At 39.2% G+C, this 20,251-nt stretch overlaps 1 protein-coding gene across 1 annotated transcript in view; it reads left to right on the top strand.

Annotated features, from left to right (window-relative positions):
- Positions 1-10,947, top strand: part of LOC130906245 (tumor necrosis factor alpha-induced protein 2-like) — a 36,592-nt gene extending 25,645 nt beyond the window's left edge. The window contains exon 13 of the mRNA XM_057820351.1: positions 8,233-10,947. Coding sequence (XP_057676334.1) covers positions 8,233-8,554 — 322 coding nt within the window. The 3' untranslated portion in view covers positions 8,555-10,947. The remainder of the gene's footprint in view (positions 1-8,232) is intronic.
- The last annotated feature ends 9,304 nt before the right edge of the window (positions 10,948-20,251 follow it).

Genomic DNA, 20,251 nt, shown 5'->3' with positions numbered 1-20,251 from the left:
TGTATTTCGGTCACGTTCTGCAATAACAACAAATTCCCTTGACTTATCACCAGTGGTCTTATATTACTCATGCTTACTGTCACACATTCACACTGTTTTTTTGGGCACCAAGCCAGACAGGGAAATGTATGACTCTGAATGTGTTTTTTTTTGTCACAATGGATCAAAACAAGGAAAGGAGCATGAAAACATATCATGCATTAACTTTGCTATTTTTGGAGTGAAGCAAAGAGCTGTTTTGAGATTTGATAAGGCTAAGAGGCCTCGGGGTTGGGGGGTGGGGGCTAAACTGCCAAAGATGTTTGTTCACAGACTAAGACTGAGATGACAGTTTGCAACCTTACCGCCTGTGACGCAGAACTCTCTACAGACCAGACAGGAAACTGCTGCCGAGTACTTCCTGTTCCTGCCACCTTGCAGGAGACAGACTGGTGCCATAAAGGGAGAGATGGATAGACCTGACAAAGACATGCAAGCTCAATGCTTGACTCACCCGTTTTGTTAACGGAGGTATTCCCTATTGGTGTTTTAGGAGAACCCTTTTTCTGGGTGCTTAAAACATATTAACGGACATGCTACAACTCGTGCACTTGACAAAAAAATAATATCATGAGGAAAGCAATCTGATTTTTAGCCCAGACAGATTGAAACTGGGTGGCTGTTTTCAAGGGCGTAGGTTTGCGTAGGGACGGTAGGGACATAAAACTACCAACTTTTCAGGATGCTCAAATTGTCCCCACCAACTTTTAAGCAACCAATTTGCATTATAAAATTACTTCAGTTACCGTATTTTTCAGACTATAAGTCAAAGTTTTTTTCATAGTTTGGCTGGGGGTGTGTCTCTGGAGCAACTTATGAGTGAAATTTTTAACACATTATGATATCATTTCACATGTTATTTTGGTGTTTTGGAGTGACACTGATGGTTTGGTAAACTTGTTAACATGCTCTTTATGCTATAGTTATCTGAATAACTCTTAATAGCTATGTTACGTTAATATACCAGCCACGTTCGCATTTCGTTGTTCATGCATCATGTAACATTATCATATTGTACACTTATTCAGCATGTTGTTCTCTATTGTATTTTTATTATAAATTGCCTTTCAAGATGACGTATCGGTTCGATGTGTTGGATTTTATCAAGTAAATTTCCCCCAAAAATGCGACTTATACTCCGGTGCGACTTATATAGGTTTTTTTCCACTTCGCTGGGCATTTTATGCCTACCGCGACTTATACTCAGGTGTGACTTTTAGTCCGAAAAATACGGTATATACAGTGGGGAGAACAAGTATTTGATTCCCATTGGCATTGTATCAAATACTTGTTCTCTCCACTGTAGGTCATTTAGATTGTCTTCCCATATGTTGTGGGGATAGAATAGACCCAACCATTATTAAGTGAATTATTTTCAATATATTCAGATTTACAATGACCCCTCATCACTTGCTGAATGTGCCAGCCCTCAGCCCGACGCTCTCATCTTCCGTCTTCCTCGAGCACCGCTGGACAGCGGCAAAAAAAACTCTCACGCCGCTCGTTATGCGTTCGTTCGTTTAATCCAACCAAGATAATCCAAATGCAGACAAAACAGCAAATGAGAGTATGAGGAAACGAAAAATAATTCACTTGAAAGTTAAATCCACAAATATAAAGAAATGGAGAGAGAGGTAGAGAGAGGCCAAAAACTGTTTGGGCTCTATGCTTCCTACTTCTGCCCTAGCGCCAACTGCTCCCACAAGGCTCTGGCTTCACATTTATATCGTACGACGTGATGTCACAAGCCCGTCCCACAAAACCGAACGAATCACAAGCCTGTCCTATAGAACCGAAACAAATTATTCCCAACTAACATGCATAATTAATCAAACGTTACTTTAGGCTCCTACACGCACGTTTGATTGGCACATGACTTGACCCCTCACCCACCCACCCAAATACAATATGCCGCTTCCTCTGCCCCCTTTGACGACGAGGGATATTATAAGGTTTTTTTCGCCAGCAACAGCCACAGTAAATAATGTAAAAAGACTTTCTCAACGTTGTGTAGTGGGGAGCACACCACTAATTTTGCTACTGAAAACCCGTCCTGCATCAGAGTTTGCGTAACATTAATTTGTGTGAAACTCGAACTCGAATAGGAAGCTGCTTTGAGATTTAAAGGAGCTTTCATTTTTTGTTTAGTTCGGCTATACTAAAGCAGTACAGTTTTACCTGAAGCAGGCTCATTTTGATTTTGTTATTCCCTGACCCAGTTTTTTGTTTTATCTAATTTATTTAGACAGACAATTTTGAGTGGTCTTGAGACAAATGTTAATTTTTTGCATTCCTGCACATGTTAAGAGATGATTAACATGGTTTGTATCTCTTGTGTATGTTAAAATAATTCATGTTCAAATATTGCTATTTAAATTTGCTAATAAAATCCAGACATTTATTCTGGAAGTTTCCAAAATGTTTCTTTAGCACGGTAGTTTTTTAAAACAAAGGTTTGAAACCAATGGTGTATCACCTGAACCAATACATATGCACTGCAAAAACACACCTCCGTACAACTACTTAAATTCCCTTGTTTTCAGTGTAAATCTACTAGGAATAAGTGAAATTACCTGGCAGTGTTTCAAGTAAATTTTACTCAGATTTCTTGAAATGATAAAAATAGCTATCTGAAAATAATCTCAACAGACTTATTTTAAGCAAAATGTTTTAATGTATATTTAATCTAAAAAAAATCTGAAATGTTCATAATTCAAGAATAGATATTGTTCAGAACATTATTTGAAAGCATTTTTTTCTTGATTTAGTTAAGAAATTACCAACTTGATGTATGGGCATATGGGCTTAATAAAGGCAAAGGCAGCATTTTATTTATATAGCACAATTATCACATTAAGATCATAAAAATCACATTAAATCAATAGAACGTAAAAACAAAGCTCGAAACAGGAAATAAAATTATACATAAAAATTGCATTTAATCACGAATAAAAATAAATAAATAAATAAATAATAATGAAAATTAAAAAATACTAATAATAACAATAATAATAATAATTGAAATCAGCAATGGAGATAAAGCACAAGAGGAATAGAAAAGCAAATAGATTGATATTCAGGTAATTTGTTCCAGAGGTGAGGAGCATATTAACTAAATGGTGTCTCGCCCTGCTTGGCTCTTGTTCTTGGAACATACAGGAGACTGGTTCCAGACAACCATAGAGGTCTAGATGTTTCATAGGGATCTAACAAATCAAGCATGTATTTTGGTCCAAGGCCATTAGGTGTTTTGTAGACGAGCAATAGTATTTTATAGTCTATCCTTTGACTCACTGGAAGCCGATTTCAAAACCGGTGTATAATAGTAATATTTACTTAAAGTAAATGGAATAATCTGATCCATTAATATGCTAACTAGTGTTTAACACTCAAAACAATATGGAGAAAATTATTTGACTACATTAAGAAAAATGATCAGATTAAGACGTTATAAATTTGCAATGTGAAAGTTAGTAGTCGTAGTAAGTCCATACAGATTTATTTTGCATTGATCATTCAGCCTATCAATTAATTAGGTTCATATTGGTGAGAAATGTAGCCCTGTAATGCCCCATCCCCAGCAACAAGTGTACATGCAGGTTACGCTGTTATATCGTCCCTACCAATAACACCCTGACCAAACCTATGCCCTTGGCTCTTTTGTGGTCTGAACAGTCACAAGGCACAGAAATCCAATTGTTGTGTGACGGATTGAAACTACATATGGCAGGTATTTTCATATCTGCTATGGACAAGAGTCTTCTTAGTGTAAACAGCTCAGATGGGTTTTGACTGTCCATGACAACAACCTGTTAGACGGGCCAGTTTGAAGAAGCCAAGATCCGATTTGGACAGTTGGTAGAAATAGTGTGAATAGTCAGCCCTAAAAATCAGATTTGAGGAGGAATCGGATTGGAATAAGATATGCCTACAGTCTGAACACAGTGGTAGCGTAATGGAGGAAACAGACTTTCCAGCCAGACCGCCGGAATCACGCCAGCCGAACCGCCGGACCCGCGCAGGTGCAGATCCAACAAGCTGGGCCGGCGGGTGTCCGGCAATCCGGCCAGAAGGCCAAACTCCACGCGTTCACCTTAGTTCACCTAACCCTTTGTACTGACTCCATTTTGAAAGGTTTAAAAACGACTCACCGAGAACAAGTCGACAATTTATTCGGCTCGAGAGTGATCAAACAGAAAAGCAAAACAGGCACAGACTCAAGCGAGGAGGCAAACGTGTTCCAAGGTCACCATATCAGAAGTCAGCAAAAGGTTCCCGAGAAAAAATGACGCCGCTTAGTTAAACATTCAGTCTTTTGAAAGCTCTCGCGAAGGTGTGTTTGGGATTATTGTCTGTTTGTGGATTGGACAGGAGGATTCAGGAGTTGCTGTTATCCGGGCAACGAGGGTTGTGGATTTTGCCACCTCAACGTCAAAAGGGCTCTTGGAGTCTTGTCAGTCGTGTTATCAGTTGGATATTGGGCGTTCTCCGGTGCTCCTAGTGTTGGGACAGAGCGTCCCGCCATGAGAACTGATTGTGAGAGTCAATCTTGCTCATGACGCACACGTTGGGCTTCCGTGATAAGAAGGCGTCATTTATCTTTCATGGCCTATATTCTGCTTGTTTTCCTTAAACTATGCTGCTATATATTTTATAATGGGTGTGTCAGAATTAGACGGTGCCTACGAGAAAAGTTAGACTTCAGCAGTTAAGAGTCAGTTCTTTTTGGAAGTGTAAACACTGGTATTTAGCAAATAAAAATAAATTATGTAATCCTTATTAATGTAAAACAGGAAATTACATTTGATTTCATGTCACAGTGAGATTTAAAGCGTCTATTTTTACAATGCAAACATATGGGTTTATGTGTTTATCCTGTTCATGTGTTGTTGCTGCTATCAGATAAACAGCAGATCACCAGACAGACACAAAGTTAATCATTATGTCTTAATTCTTCCACTTCAAGAAGTAAACTAGAATATTCCAAATTATTTTAAAATTTGAGGTCAAACGATAGCAAGCACGTCACTTTTTTCGTGTGATAGTGAGTCATTTTAACATTTCCAACCACCTTATGAGTAACTAATAGTAGGAATAAATAGCATTTGTCCACAGTACATCTATTTATAAACCCTTCATAGACACAATGTGCTTGAAATATCATTACTCCTTCCCAGAACGAGATGACTCAAACGGATGTGATTCAAAGTCATTAGCTTTTAGTGACATGCAAGTGACCTAATGTCCATTGATAGTCATCACCTACCACTACAACCACACCTCCTGTTTTACAAAATGAGGTCCCGGTCGGGTTTTGGAAAAACCTGCAGTACTGAAGAGTGCCACTTGATGCTGATTCAAAATTGAGCAATACATCTTCATTCTAATCTGCCCAATTTCAACATAAAAAAAACAAACAGTTTAAAGCCTTGTAGAGACCTTGATGGTTCATGACAATTATACAGGGGTGTTTTTTTTTCCGGTATTTTCTCCCGATGCAAAAATGTGATATATATGTACTTTATATTTTAAATATAAATATATTATATAACCATGTAGAATGGGAAAAAGTAATAAAATTGATTGCAGTGTAAACAGAAGCCTAAGAAGCTCAAAAAACCTAACTTCATGGTGGATGGCAAGCAACTATCAGGTGCATACCCCCACCTAAGAGTGTGCAGCACCCATTTGAAGGCGCGCTGCTCTCACTGTTTTTTTTTTACTGGCCAATATCTGGTTCACCTGCCTAATCTTGCTTGCACTCGTGTTGCTCCCTCGCATGCTCAACAACCGCATAGTTTCCCAGGGAGCATTGATTGCTATCGATAAAAACAAAACTATCAATTCACAGTGATAGAAAGAAAAACAAAAAAAGGAAGGTTTAACGCAGGCAACAATTTGGAAACTAGTGGAGTAAAAAGTACAGATATGGTAGGTGTTGTAGAATGTAGTGAAGTAAAAGTAAAAAGTACCACTTTATATTTGTACTCTAGTAAAGTACGAAATGTACATAAAGCACATATCACAATCTTTATAAAATATTTTCATAACATTTGTGTTGATACGTCGACTTTCAACTCCTTGAATGCCACCTATTTTGTATCTTGAGGGGGTCTATATCGCTTTCACTGACACTAACCGTATTCACCTTGAGGAGGGTGGCAGGGACAGTAAAAAAAAAACTACAAATGTGCTGACTGCTTTACGACATACGTCTTTTCCCATTCATTATAAAGACGGAAGTCGACTGAAACGCTTTTGCCTAAATTCTGCAAAGATGGCAGAGCAACAAAGGAGACAAAAGGTTTTGTCCGAGGAGGGGAAAAAAGGGGCTACCTAGATAAAAAGATACTCAGGAATAAACATTGGCCTGGCTTTCACTCACTGATGTGACATTGCTAACCGTCATATGCTATTGTTTAGCTTACTACAGTAGTAATCCTTCACACAGCCGCTGGAAACAGTCGTTTAATCCATCTGCAGGCGACCGGGAGATCATAATTGTACAACACTGTGCGGGTGTGTGCTGGTCCTCATGGGAAACGCTGTGTTCCTTAAGGCAAAACACTATCACTTTTGTCCACCGGCGTCACTCAAATCGACCAAAACTAAAAAAGTTACCTTGTGTTGCTTTAAGTACAGTCACGAAGTACTTTTACTTCGTTACATTCCACCACTGGTTGTTGATCACAATAACAGTAAAGGAACCATTTATAAAACAAGTTTTTATAAATGAAGAAATATTTGCATAAGTTAGCATTTATTTTACGTAAATAAGAAGTACAATGCTAGTCTGTTCGTGAATGTAGCTAGAGGCCGCCTGATGTAAACAGAGCTTTTCCAGTGAAAATTCTTGTGAACAAATGCTCAAATCTCCAAATTCTTTATAGATATGGATGTAAAACAGCCTCGATTCTTGGTTAAAAGCAATTAAAACGTGTAGTTAACATTTATTTTATGTAAATATGTCGAAGTACAATGCTAGTCTGTTCGTGAATGTAGCTAGCGGCCGCCTGATGTAAACAGAGCTTTTCCGGTGAAAGTTCTTGTGAATAAATGCTTAAATCCCCAAATTCTTTATAGATACGGACGTAAAACAGTCCCGATTCTTGGTTAAAAGCAATTAAAATGTGCAGCTGGCATTTACTGAGTGTTCCAAAATGGCTGACCCCATTCTAAATGCCCATATCTCGGAAACTACTTGATGGATCTTAATGAAACTAAAAACACTTTGTGTTGAAGGTCATAAGTTTTATATTAAATATACGAAGAAAAGTACAAATATTTGTTGGTTCTATGACAGATTTTCATAAATGTTCAATGTGAGCGCCGCCTGCAAAATGACTTATCAAAATGCCTTTACTTTTGAAGTGAACGGCATTTCTTAACCTGAAAAGATAGACATGCCAAACGTTACACACAAAAACTTGAAACATTTCTACACAAGTTGTGAAAATTTGAGGTCATTCCAATGGAAATTGTCTAAATTACTGGCCTACGAAATGGGGTCAAACATCTTGGAACACCCTGTATTTTACATAAATACAGTATGTCGAACTACAGTGCTAGTCTGTTAGTAAATGTAGCTAGCGGCCGCCTGATGGGAACAGAGCTTTTCTGGTGAAAATTCTTGTGAATAAATGCTTAAATCCCCGAATTCTATTCTCTAATTGTAAAGATATGGACATAAAACAGTTTCAATTCTTGGTTAAAAGCAACAAAAGCGTGCAGTTAGCATTTATTTTACGAAAATAATGCGAACTATGATGCCAATGCAGTAGCGGCTAATTTCCCCCAACATTTTTTTTTTCACAACGTTTCAAAATGCATGCATGGTACGAAAAATATAGTAATTACCTTGAATCCTCGAACAAATCACTCCTGAGACAACCCTTTCTGTTTGTATGCGGTAGCCTACAGCTTTCGTACTTTTTCAACAGAAATCCGGCGTTAGATCACTGTGTGCGTGTGTTTGTGAGTAGCTCCTCTTGATCAAGGCGGCCCCCTACTTGAATGCGAGGCGCATTGCACGACGGATCTTACCCGTCAAAACATTATGAAGTCTATGATTGTATTTTTTTTTTAATTTTGGAGGCTGGCTAACACTGTGCGTGATGTCATTAGGGGTTTGTCCTGTACTCTTTTCAAGCTGATGCCTTCCACTAATCACGTCCATGTCGTTCTACTCAACAGGCAGAAACACATCTCCACCCTATTGAACATACGAGGCATGATGCGTCAGACGGAACGTCAAGAGATCCTCAACATAGTTAAAGACTTTCAATGCAGCTCTGCTGTAATCTGCCGGGATCACGTCGTCTTTTCTGATATTCCCATGACCTCGGAGGTGCACTGCATAAGCCTGGGATTCCAGCGTCTTGCCATGGCCGTCACCAACTGGTTCTCTGAGCACCGACCGAGGCAAGCCCGTAGGAAAAGCGTCAGAAACACAAGAGTTCAATCCGCTGAGAGTCCGAACATTGAAGAGACGAATAAATATAACAGGGAAGAATAGCTTTTGGTGTGAAAGTAAGAAGAGCAGTTGCAGTCATACTGTGATGAGATGTACTGTATATGCACCTTGATAAAAACGTTTGACAGTGCCAGCTTTTAGAAACCAGCCATGCAAAGAAACTTGACATGAGGTACTGCTCTGAAACAACCATGACCTTTAGTTATTTTTTTCTGATCTAGACGGTTATTGGCAGAGGTGGGTAGTAATGAGTTACATTTACTCTGTTACATTTACTTGAGTAACTTTTTGCGAAAAATGTACTTCTAAGAGTAGTTTTATCATGCCATAGTTTTTATTTGAGTAGAGTTGTGAAGAAGACACATTAGTTTTTCTTCGCTACTCTGGGCTTCACTAGTATCTTCACATTTTTCCTCTTTATTCTACATATTAGATTTGACTTTATTTTAGCCAGCACAGTGACTCTACCAGTTTCACCAATGAAACATCGCAACAATAATCACATTAGCCATGATACCAATCATACGTTACATGACCACACACGAGCTTGCAGTCGGAAGTCATATGATCACGCCGGCCTGTTTAATCACGCAGCATCTTTAAATTACAGTAAAAAGCATGGATTTCAATGTCTTCCCGTTTTTTCCCCCTTTTTTTCATACTAATAGACTACGGAAAACCGGATATATTATCGTTTGAATTCCATGGCAGGAAAAATGTTTCCTCCACTACTCTTTGGACATGTGATGTTTCATTTTTGTAGATTTTTCTAGTCGGAATTCAATTGTTTTTATGTATTTTAATGGCCTAATATGGTCATGTAATAAGTTATAGTATAATAACACCAGTTCATATAGAAGATGTTGTTTTGAGAAACAAAGTATACCATTGTTTAAAAAAAAAATCATACACTATAAGCAGTTACTCATTATTTGAGTATTCTTTTCAGAAAATACAGTGGTGCCTCTACTTACAAAATTACCGTATTGGCCCGAATATACCTCGGCCCTGATTATAAGACGACCCACTCTTTTTCAAGACTCAAGTTTGAAAAAAGACTTTTTGAACACCAATGTAATTATTATAGAGAAAATAATTACAGCACATCTGACACAAATGATTATAACAATATATTTGAGAGAAAAAGCATGTTATTTTGCCTCATTCAAATCTAATATCTGAACTTTTAAATATGTAAACTAAAGTGCAATCGCATTCGTAAATGAATGGCTTCTGGTTTTTGAAATGTAAATAAAACTAATCTATTATGATAAAACAACAAAATTGCAATAACTAGATTAACCATCAAAGTGAGGTCTAACTGTAACTGTAGACTTGAAACAAATCTAAATAAAATAATGCAAACTGGTTAAACCTGAGAGTAGCTGAGATCTGTAATGACAGAACATTAGGTTCAGCATTCCCTTCAATGATATCTGGCGCCATCTAGCGTCGTGAATGGGTATAATGTCTGGACCGCAAATATAAGACGACCCCCACTTTTTCAGTCTTATTTCAATGCAGAAAAAAACGTCTTATATTCGGGCCAATGCGGTAATTGGTTTGAAAGTAGTTTCGTAACATGAACATTCCGTAAGTAGCGGTGCGTTTTCCCATGTAAATGCCCTAACCCGTTCAAAGCCCCTCAAAATTCAGACACAGATCTTTTATGAAGCATAAAAATGTATCGAAACATGTAAAAAGACATGTTACAATTAGATTATTGCACAATAAACATAAAATGAGAGTTGTGCAAAATGCAAAAAACAAAAACATAGAAGTTTAAACACTCATGTAAAGCTGAACTCATGTAAAGGTGATTGAAGAGGATGCTGTGATACACATACTGTATACACATAGAATAGAGGTCACTCTTAGCCAACTGGATGCCAGGAAGGTGCAAGACAATCGCCAAAGTTAGAGCAACTATAAGGATGTTAAATTCAGTAATCTCTGGGACCTGCGAGTAGCAGCCCATAGCCTACTGTATTTTTGCCTTTTGTATCCTGAAATTTGTTTTGTAACAATAGGCAACATTTTCACGTTAAGCGTGCTGTAACCTGAAAATTCCGTATATATATACGTTTGTAAGTAGAGGTAGCACTGTACTTTTTTATTTGTACTAGAGTATTTTTTTGGGTGTGATGACTACTTTTACTTTTGTAATATTATTTTGAAATTACTCGAGTAAAATGCTTGGCTACTCTACCCACCTCTAGTTATTGGACACATCAGAAGTAATACATCTTCCACCTTTAGCCGTATGAAATGATCATTCCATTTTAGCAAATGCCATTTCAAGATGACGCTTTGTTTATCATTATTTAGCTGGCCATATATACTGTATCGAGTTTTGTTTGATTTGATATATATTATATATAGTGACGTGTTGAGCTCTCACTGAATGGTAAGGATCCATTGCTGGAAACCTAATAAAGACCCATTGATTGGGTAGTTTGAGAAAATTTGTGTGTCCATGTGTGACCATGTCAAAAAATGAAAACGACTGCGCGTATTGTAATCTTATTCTTGGATTTGTTTACCATTTCATAGTTATTCCATCCATAACAGTGCATCAGGGAACTGCCACTTTTTTTCAGCCAACCAGAATTGATGATCATGTCTTGCTTTGTAGCGCTCCGCTAGCTAGTACATATTGACAGAATGACAAACAGTCATGGGAACAAAAGAATAGAAAGCCTATGGATAGCATGCTAGCACACTGCAAAAATCTGCTGCTCATTCTGAGTGTGACATCATTAGGGTTGCCAACTCCCTGAAAAAAAATAAGGGACACCTCATTGGTAGAGCTGGCCGACCCGATAACAGTCACCCTTTAATCATAATTTTTTTTGTATGTGAAAAGTGATGTTTTTAATTATACATTTATAATAATATTACTCAAAACTGAATTCGTTACCTTACTTTCCGCTGTATAAGGCGCACTGAAAAGCCTTCAATTTTCTCAAAAGCCGACAGTGCGCCTTATAGTCCAATGCGCTTTATACAGTAAGGAAAATAAGTATTTGAACACCCTGCAATTTGCGAAGTTCTTAAGTTAGAAATGATGGGAGGGTTTAAAATTTTCATGGTAAGTGCATGTCCATTGTGAGAGAATCTAAAAAAAATCCAGAAATTACAGTTAATGATTTTTTTTAACAATTTATGTGTATTATACTGCTACGAATAAGTATTTGAACACCCTGTGATTTGAGAAGTTCTCCGAGTTAGAAATGATGGGAGGCTTTAAAAATTGTAATGGTAATTTCATGTCCACTGTGAGAGAATCTAAAAATAATCCAGAAATTACAGTTTATGATTTCTTTTAAACAATTTATTTGTATTATACTGCTACAAATAAGTATTCGAGCCCCTGAGAAAATCAATGTCAATATTTGTTACAGTACCCTTTGCTTAGAATTACAGAGGTCAAACATTTTCTGTAAGTTTTCACCAGGTTTGCACAGACTGCAGCAGGGATTTTGCACCACTGCTCCACACAGATCTTCTCCAGATCAATCAGGTTTCTGGACTGTCACTGAGAAACAGCTTCCTCCAATGATTTTCTACTGGGTTTGTGTTCTGGAGACTGGCTAGGGCCCTCCAGAACCTTGATATGCTTTTTACGAAGCCATTCATTGGTTATTCTGGCTGTCTGCTTCGGACCATTGTCATGATGGAAGACCCTATCACGACCCATTTTCAATGCTCTAACTGGGGGAAGGAGGTTATTCCCGAAATTTTACAATGCATGGCCCTGGTCATCCTCTTCTTAATACAGTGCAGTCGTGCAGGCCCATGTGCAGAAAAACACCCCCAAAGCATGATGCTACCACACCCATGCTTCACAGTATGGATGGTGTTCTTGGGATGGTACTCCATCCAGCCAGGGGTCCAGATAGTCAGGAGGCTGCAGCTGAAAAATGGTCCCTCCCCAGAGGGGCCATGCACCGGGTGACTAGTGATGAAGAGACTAATCAACTAGATATTAAAATTAGAAAATAGAAATAAAGTAAGACAAGTGGTAGGTAGAGTGAGAAAAAGGAGAAAGGACTCAGTGGCTGTACTTCCCCCAGCATTATAGCTACTAGTGCAGCTTAGACTGAACTGTGAGTCTAGTCCGATTTCAACTAGCCTGACCATAAGCTTTGTCGAATAGGAACATTTCTAGTCTAATCTTAAATGTACAGACTGTCTCGGCTTCTTTAATACTAGCTGGTAGCTGATTCCATAAAACAGGAGCTTGGTGGCTAAAGGCTCTAGCTCATACTGTACTTTTAGAAACCCTGGGAACTACCAGTAGACCTGCATTCTGAGAACGGAGTGTTCTGTTGGGGCGGTATGGAACCAGAGCATCGGTGAGATAAGATGGCCCCAACCCATTAATGGTCTTAAATGTAAGAAAGAGGATTTTAAATTTAATTCTAAACTCGACTGGAAGCCAGTGAAGGGCCTGGAGCACAGGGGTGATGTGCTCTCTTCTATTAGTTCCTGTTAAAAGTCTTGCTGCTGCGTTCTGGACTAGCTGAAGACCTTTTAGAGAACTTTTAGGAAAAGCTGCAAGTAGGGAGTTACAGTAATCCAATCTAGATGTAACGAACGTGTGAATTAATTTTTCTGCATCGTTTTTAGATAAAATATTCCAAAGTTTGGCTATGTTGCGCAGGTGAAAAAAGGCTGTTCTGCAGGTTTGTTTATTATAAGCTTTAAATAATGAGTCTGGGTCAAATAGAACTCCTAAGTTTTTAACTGTGGTGCTGGAGGCTACACTTATACTCTCCAGAGTGTCTATCTGGGCATTTAAAGAGTCTCTCACACTTTTTGGGTCTATTATAAAGACTTCTGTCTTTTCAGGGTTAAGTAGAAGATAATTAGTGCTCATCCAGGTATTTATATCTCAGACGCAGGTGCTTAGTTTATCCACTTGCCTGATCTGCTCAGGTTTAATTGATAAATACAGTTGTGTGCCGTCAGCGTAACAATGAAAGTTAATGCTATGTTTTCTGATGATATTGCCGAAAGGAAGCATATACAGCGTAAACAAGTAGGGCCCAAGGACCGACCCTTGCGGCACACCATAACTGACTCTAGAGTACGGTGATGATTGCTGGTTTACATTGACAAACTGGTACCTATTAGATAAATATGATTTAAACCAGCAGAGGGTTGCTCCTCTAATGCCTATGTCCCATTCTCGTCTCTGCAATAAGATATTATGGTCGATTGTGTCAAAGGCTGCACTCAGGTCCAACAGAACCAGGATCGAGACTAGTCCATCGTCAGCGGCTAGTAACAAGTCGTTAGTTACTTTGACTAATGCAGTTTCAGTGCTATGATGAGCTCGAAAGCCAGACTGGAAATGTTCAAATAAACTATTGTCCTGCAGGTGCTGACAGAGTTGTTTAAGTACCACTCTTTCAAGGACTTTGGAGAGAAAGGGTAGATTAGAGATAGATCTGTAATTGGCCAAGATGTCAGGATCAAGAGTAGGTTTTTTCAAGAGCGGTTTAATAACTGCATATTTAAAGGACTGAGGTACGTGGACAGTAACTAATGAGGTATGTATTATATTTAGGATAATATCAATAGTTGAGCTAACCGCCTCAAAAAGGATTTTTTTTTTTAGATTGTGTCTCACAGTGAACAAGCACCTACCATGAAAATTTCAAGCCTGCCCATCATTTCTAAGTTGGAGAACTTGCAAAATGCTTTCAAATACTTATTTTCCTCACTGTATATGGATCAATATTGGTTGATTATGGCATGAAATTCCCTTTAGCGCAGTTCTATGTAGTGGATGCATAATGCAACCCCATCCCCTACTACTACTACTACTACTAAAATTACTCCTCATAGGCGGGGTTTTGCTTCTGTAGCAGGGGGGGCAAAACATGTTGATGACCCCGAAATGCATTGTCAGCAATAAAATTAACTTACAAGATATATGCTCGGATAGTATCTTAGCCTATGCTCGAACATACTGGCATCCCATCTATGTGTTTGTGTAAGCATGCATTTTTCTGTCTTCAGGCCGAGTTATGCTTCCGCGTCAGACCTGCGCCGTCAAGGAAGACCCGATTTATGACTCTCCGCCGTAGCCTCTCTGGCTGCTTTCTTTTTTTCTGACTGCTGCTCATTCTGGGTGTGACATCATCATCTGTTTGGAGATTTTTTTTTGGGTGGGCGGGGCCAACGCAGCTGAGAAAGGAATACTAATTAGGATGTAATTTCATTTTTAAGCTAACAGTTTCTTAGATAAATTGGTGTCCAAAATATGGTTAGCTATCATTGTAAAGTCACTTGTTGTAGCATTTCATCGCACTTTTAAAGAAAATCATCCTGCTCTTCATTGGCTCACCAAAGTTCAATTTTAGACTTTGTTATGGAACAATTGTCCTATTCCCTGTCGCCTGCTTCTAACTTTAGGTGTTGTGCTCGCTGAACATGGGTGTGTGATTCTGTGGCTATTTTAAACAATACATACCAAACAGACTGGGTTCTGACGCAGGAGCAACGCCGCCACTACATAAACACACATGCACACACACACATAGGTATGGGCCTTTGTTGTTTATCTTAAGGATATGGCAGTTTGGTTCAGTATTCCAAGATCTTGAAATATGGGATTGCATGTGACTACTTTATGACGCTCTCCCTCTGCATAACAACATGGGTCGTACACCCCCGAGGCCAGCGACGGGATGTTTTTCAATAAACAAAGATTTCCTGTTGTCCGATGAGGTGCCAGCGGATGCTTTTATTGGAGCCAAGTTTACGTTACGCACCGTAGGGAATTTCCTCTCACTCTGAGCCAAGGTGCAGCAAGGAGCAGGACTTTCTTATGTCACATTTGCTCAAAGGCTACTCAACATAACAGATGAAACTCTATGCTGCGGCTTTTTTACAGTGTATAGCTAAAGCTTTATTTTTTATTTATTTTATTTTATTTTTTTACAGGATATTATTTTTAAAACATTAGATGTCAAAATTGTTGCTCAGTGGCATGAAAAAGTTTGCATATCTTTCTAATGCTCAAACGTTCTCATGCTGCATTTATAGAGTGCATCTAAAAATGACTAAATTCGTTAAGTCTATGTTTGTATTTTAAAAACAAAAAATGATAATAACAAATGAAAAATAAAATTACCATGATACGTCTACGTACACATTTAAAAAAAAAAAATCTTAAATAGCATTATTATTGGAATTAAAATCATATTATGAGATAATTCGATGATATACTACAATTTGGCAAAGCGCAGATGGCGAGAAATGAGTCTTTAAATCTTGCCGTTTTGCTCCTCCTGTTTTTATAGCTCTCTGGCGCCTCCATCTGGGTGATGACGTCAGAGAATGAACAATTTCAGTGGATTTAGCACTGAGCCCAATGGAGGAGGAAGCGTTTTTCAGCAATTCTGGTTAAAGTGTGGATTTTTCGAACGATATTGTCAATCCAGAGCAAGTATGTGACATACAGCCATATATGTTTGAGTCGTATTTGGAGAAGGAGGAAGATTCAGAACGAGAAAAAGGTGAAAGTGCCATCATTGTTTTCGTCTCTCTACTCCAATATTTTTCCAGGATATTCTTTGTATCCAATTATGTTTCCCCAATTGCTAGATAAATTGCATGGTCATGACAAAATCAGTCTTGTGCTAAATGGAATATGAAATATTAAAAATGCATTTATTCAGTACGACAGGGCTAAATTACATAACGGTCAAAACTGCCGACTTCTTAAACCTCCCGCATGGTATTTTATGTCACCACAGTTAGTCCGGCTCTTTTCATTTCCCTGCGGGGACTCGGAGACTAAGACCTCGGCTACATGCTAACCCTAACCGAGCAGGTCCTTCAAGTTTCTTCCTCGCCTTCGAACACGAAAAATCACATAAAACTACCCCGACTCATGTTGCGTCAGGGTTGATTCCCTTCACCGATCGGCCGGCCCCCGGTGGCGACCAAGTTTCGGCTCGTCGTTCCCCTGCCGCGGCCCCGGCAGGCAGGCAGTGCTTGTTGCTGGGGACGCAGCAGGGAAATGAAAGCCAAAAATGGTGCATTCTTGGTGGACAAACCGGCCGACGTCGAAGTGCGTGGCTGCCCGAGCCCAAGCCCTCTAGGCTCTCTAGGCTAGCACGTGAAGAGGGCCGAGGAGGGTGGAAGTCTCGACACAATCGAAAACCTGGGATGAGAGCGCGCGGCTGCCCAAGCACGGGCGCTACCGCCTACATCGGCCGGCGACCGCGGGCACTCCTTTTTTCTCGGTGGACAGGGAGCATTGTCACCCACAAAATGCAAGCCACCTCCTTATTGACAAGTATGCCATGATCCCAGTATTTGACATAATATAAAGCACCTAGCTTACTCACTTCCTCGTCGGTCCAATGGTCCCTCGGTTGTCGGACTGGTTTTGCCCATTCTTCGTGGTGAACAGGATCTTTTGCTTTTGGAGTCTAGTCCAGCACAACAATACCGCGGTTTTCAAACATTCGCAAACTTTTTCTGTGTCTCCTACGCTTCAACATTTGTATTAACAACATTTTTTTTGTTCAATATTGATTAGCTGTAGCTGCAAATACAAACGTTCCACCTTTGTTGCCATTGCTGTCATTGACCGGAGGTAAACTAAAGGAATTCGACAAGAATACCCGCAAATCGTAAAAAGACAATGCCACACGCGTAAAATTTCAGGTTTTTAGCGCGTCCGGTCTGCACGGTCTGGCCCGGACGAGTGCGTAACTTAGCATTTGGACTGTCAGATTGATGATATTGGCCGGATATGTCGCACCGAGACGTTCTGCAGACGTCTTTGCTATGTGAACCTGGCGAGCTATGGCTGGATCCAGCGCACAATCACCTGATTTCTGGTTTGGACTGTCAGATTGATGATCCTCGTCGAATCTGGCGCACTGACATTCAGTGGGTGTGATTGCTATGTGGATCAGGTGAGCTGACGCCGGATCTGGCGCAGTCACCTGCTATCGGGATAGGTAGAGGGGACAAGACAGTTGCTCTGATAAAAAGTGAAAATCTGAAACGCCACTATGTTCAAGAGCTCTTTTGAAGATAAGTTTCCTCCAATATCAGAATTGAGAAGGCAAGAAATTAACAGGTTGAAGCAGTTGTTTGAGAGTCAAGCAGGGTCATTGTTAAATCTATGAAACAACAACAAATTGTAATGGAGTGTCAACTCAGCGTGTCGTTCGTGTTTGCCAAACATAAGAAGCTGTTCTCTGATGGAGAAATAGTAAAAGAGTGTGTGACTGAAGCGATGGCAGCAATGTTTGAAGGAAAAGAAAAGGAGGAAATGACAACAAAACCCACAAGACACACTGAAGTACTGGCTGATAATGTGAGTAAACAGCTTTGTGACCCCCAAATGCCATTTCTTTCATTGAGCAGTGTTTTACAGTTAAAGTTACTGTCAATAATTATTATGTATGCACCTTAATCACCAGTGTTGGGAGTAACGCCGTTATAAATAACGCCGTTACATAACGGCGTTATTTTTTCAGTAACGGGGTAATCTAACTAATTACTTTTTCCGCCGTGACAACGCGGTTACCGTTACTGACGGTCAAAAGCGGTGCGTTACTTACTCTGAATAAATTGAAAAAACTACCAGCCGTGTCGAGTCGACTCTCTGCTCTGTTGATTTGTCATCCAAGACTTGGGGTGCGTTCAGCTTCGAGAACAGCGCACGTACTTCTGACTCCAAGCTGTTTTTCCCTGCTCATTCAATTATACAATGCTTTCCAAACTTTGGTAACGTTTCTGTGTTTGCTACACCTGATGCTAGCCACGTTCCCATCTCCCACTGTCAGCCAGCAATAATTCTGCTTCCATCTTGAGGACGGCAGACGCTTTGTAGATGATGTGAATTGTCGGGAAACTAGCCTACCTGAATGCCCCTCGAGAGATGCGATGGAAGTGATTGTGATTGACTGAGGGTTAGAGTCATGTGTCGTGATAAGCCAATCAGAGCCGGTGATTTCACAAGCAAACCGGAACAGCGGGTGCGGCAAACACACACACACGCAAAACAGATGCACAGGGTCGGGATGGCAGAGCATTCAGAAGAAAAATTGTCCTTTAAGAGGTGGAGATATAGACACTATTTCAAGTTTGTCGAAATTAAAGGAAAGAACCTGCATGTAATGTGTAATATATGTCCCGGGGCAAAGGTTTTGTCGACATCTGTGGTAAGCAATTCAAATCTGCTGAAGCACCAAACAAGTTAACTACCTGTCTGTTCTTCTCTATTCCACTGACTCGAATACTGCTCAGAAAATTTCAAATTCTTTGACATACAACAAGTTTTCTTTAACCCTTTAAGGTCTGGGCCTATTTTGTCTGATTTTGCATGCCTTTGAAGTTGCCTTTATATTTCAAAGAAAGAATTGTTTACGATGGCCTGGTTTGGTCCCTTTTTTTGTGACACCTTGAATTTCCTGTCCAAACTGTTGTTTCCTTCACTAACCAATTATAAATCATCATTTTGGGCCCAAAAAGACCAAAAATTCCAAAATCGTTTTGTCAAAATTTTTAATATTGATGTCCAATTGACAACCAAACATGCGTAACGAACCATTTTGAAACTTTGTAATATTTATTCAACATGTTAGGATGAACATTCAACCCAAAAAATTTAGAATAAATAGTCTTATATTTGACAATTCAATATAAACAACAGGTATAGCCATAGGCGTTTTTTGCCTTTATACGTGCTCTAGTCAAAACAGGTTATATACAGCAGACCAAACAGTGAAGAACAGTGAAAAAATATATACCATATAACACAAAAAGTGTTTAGAGGCCATCTCTTTATGAGTTTAGGTATTGCGGCCCATCACCTGATGAAAACTATGTACACACAATCAAGCTTCTTGAACACACATTTATATACACAAATTGAGAAGACTGATTGTGGGGGGAAAAAAATATATATATAACATTGGAGAAAAAAAGTATTTTCAAAAATATTTACAATAAACAAGTTAATTTTTTGTCAGGCTTGCCACTCCGAAAAGCAGTTTCGTCCTGGAATTAGACACAGGGCTACATCACACAGCTCACACTTCCATGGGGTGTCGGTCCTCTTTCCACCATTCCATTTTCATTTCACTTTACTTTCATTGTCACTATAAATGTACATGAAAAAAAGTCAGTATTTATGAAAATAATAAAGTATAAAATAAAAATATATACAGCAATAAATAATAATGGAAATCTATATGTATGACAATAGAAAGAATACCATAGCTGAATATGTGCTACATCCCTAATCTTCATATAGAAAGAAGAACACCACAAATTATAAATTCCTGCCTGGGATACCCACAGTGCACGTACGACTTTGATCTGATATGCACATTTTATTATTATATACACAAACACACACTTATATTGCATCAAAATTAACTTTGTCCTGCAATATCAAAAGAAACTTTCAAAAGAAACTTTTTCAGCATAAAAAAAAAAAAAGAGTGAGTTGGCTTACCTCTGCTCGTCGATGGCGTCACCCACGTGTTCAAATCCGTCACTATCTTCACTCGAGGACTCTTCCGAAGAAGACGATGATGACGAATTTGGACCATCCTCTTCCTCAAGTTGATCAAAAAGCACAATTGCTTGCGCTAAATTTAGTTTTCCGTTCATTGTCAAAGTCACACAAAGTCGCTGCACGATCCAAACGGCCGTCGCTCGCCACCTCGCTGCTTCAGAACACTCCTCCCTCTC

This window comes from Corythoichthys intestinalis, chromosome 18 (assembly GCF_030265065.1).
Source record: "Corythoichthys intestinalis isolate RoL2023-P3 chromosome 18, ASM3026506v1, whole genome shotgun sequence".
Lineage (NCBI taxonomy): Eukaryota > Metazoa > Chordata > Actinopteri > Syngnathiformes > Syngnathidae > Corythoichthys > Corythoichthys intestinalis.
Note: the sequence above shows the minus strand (reverse complement) of the source record. Positions and strands in the feature narration are given on the sequence as shown.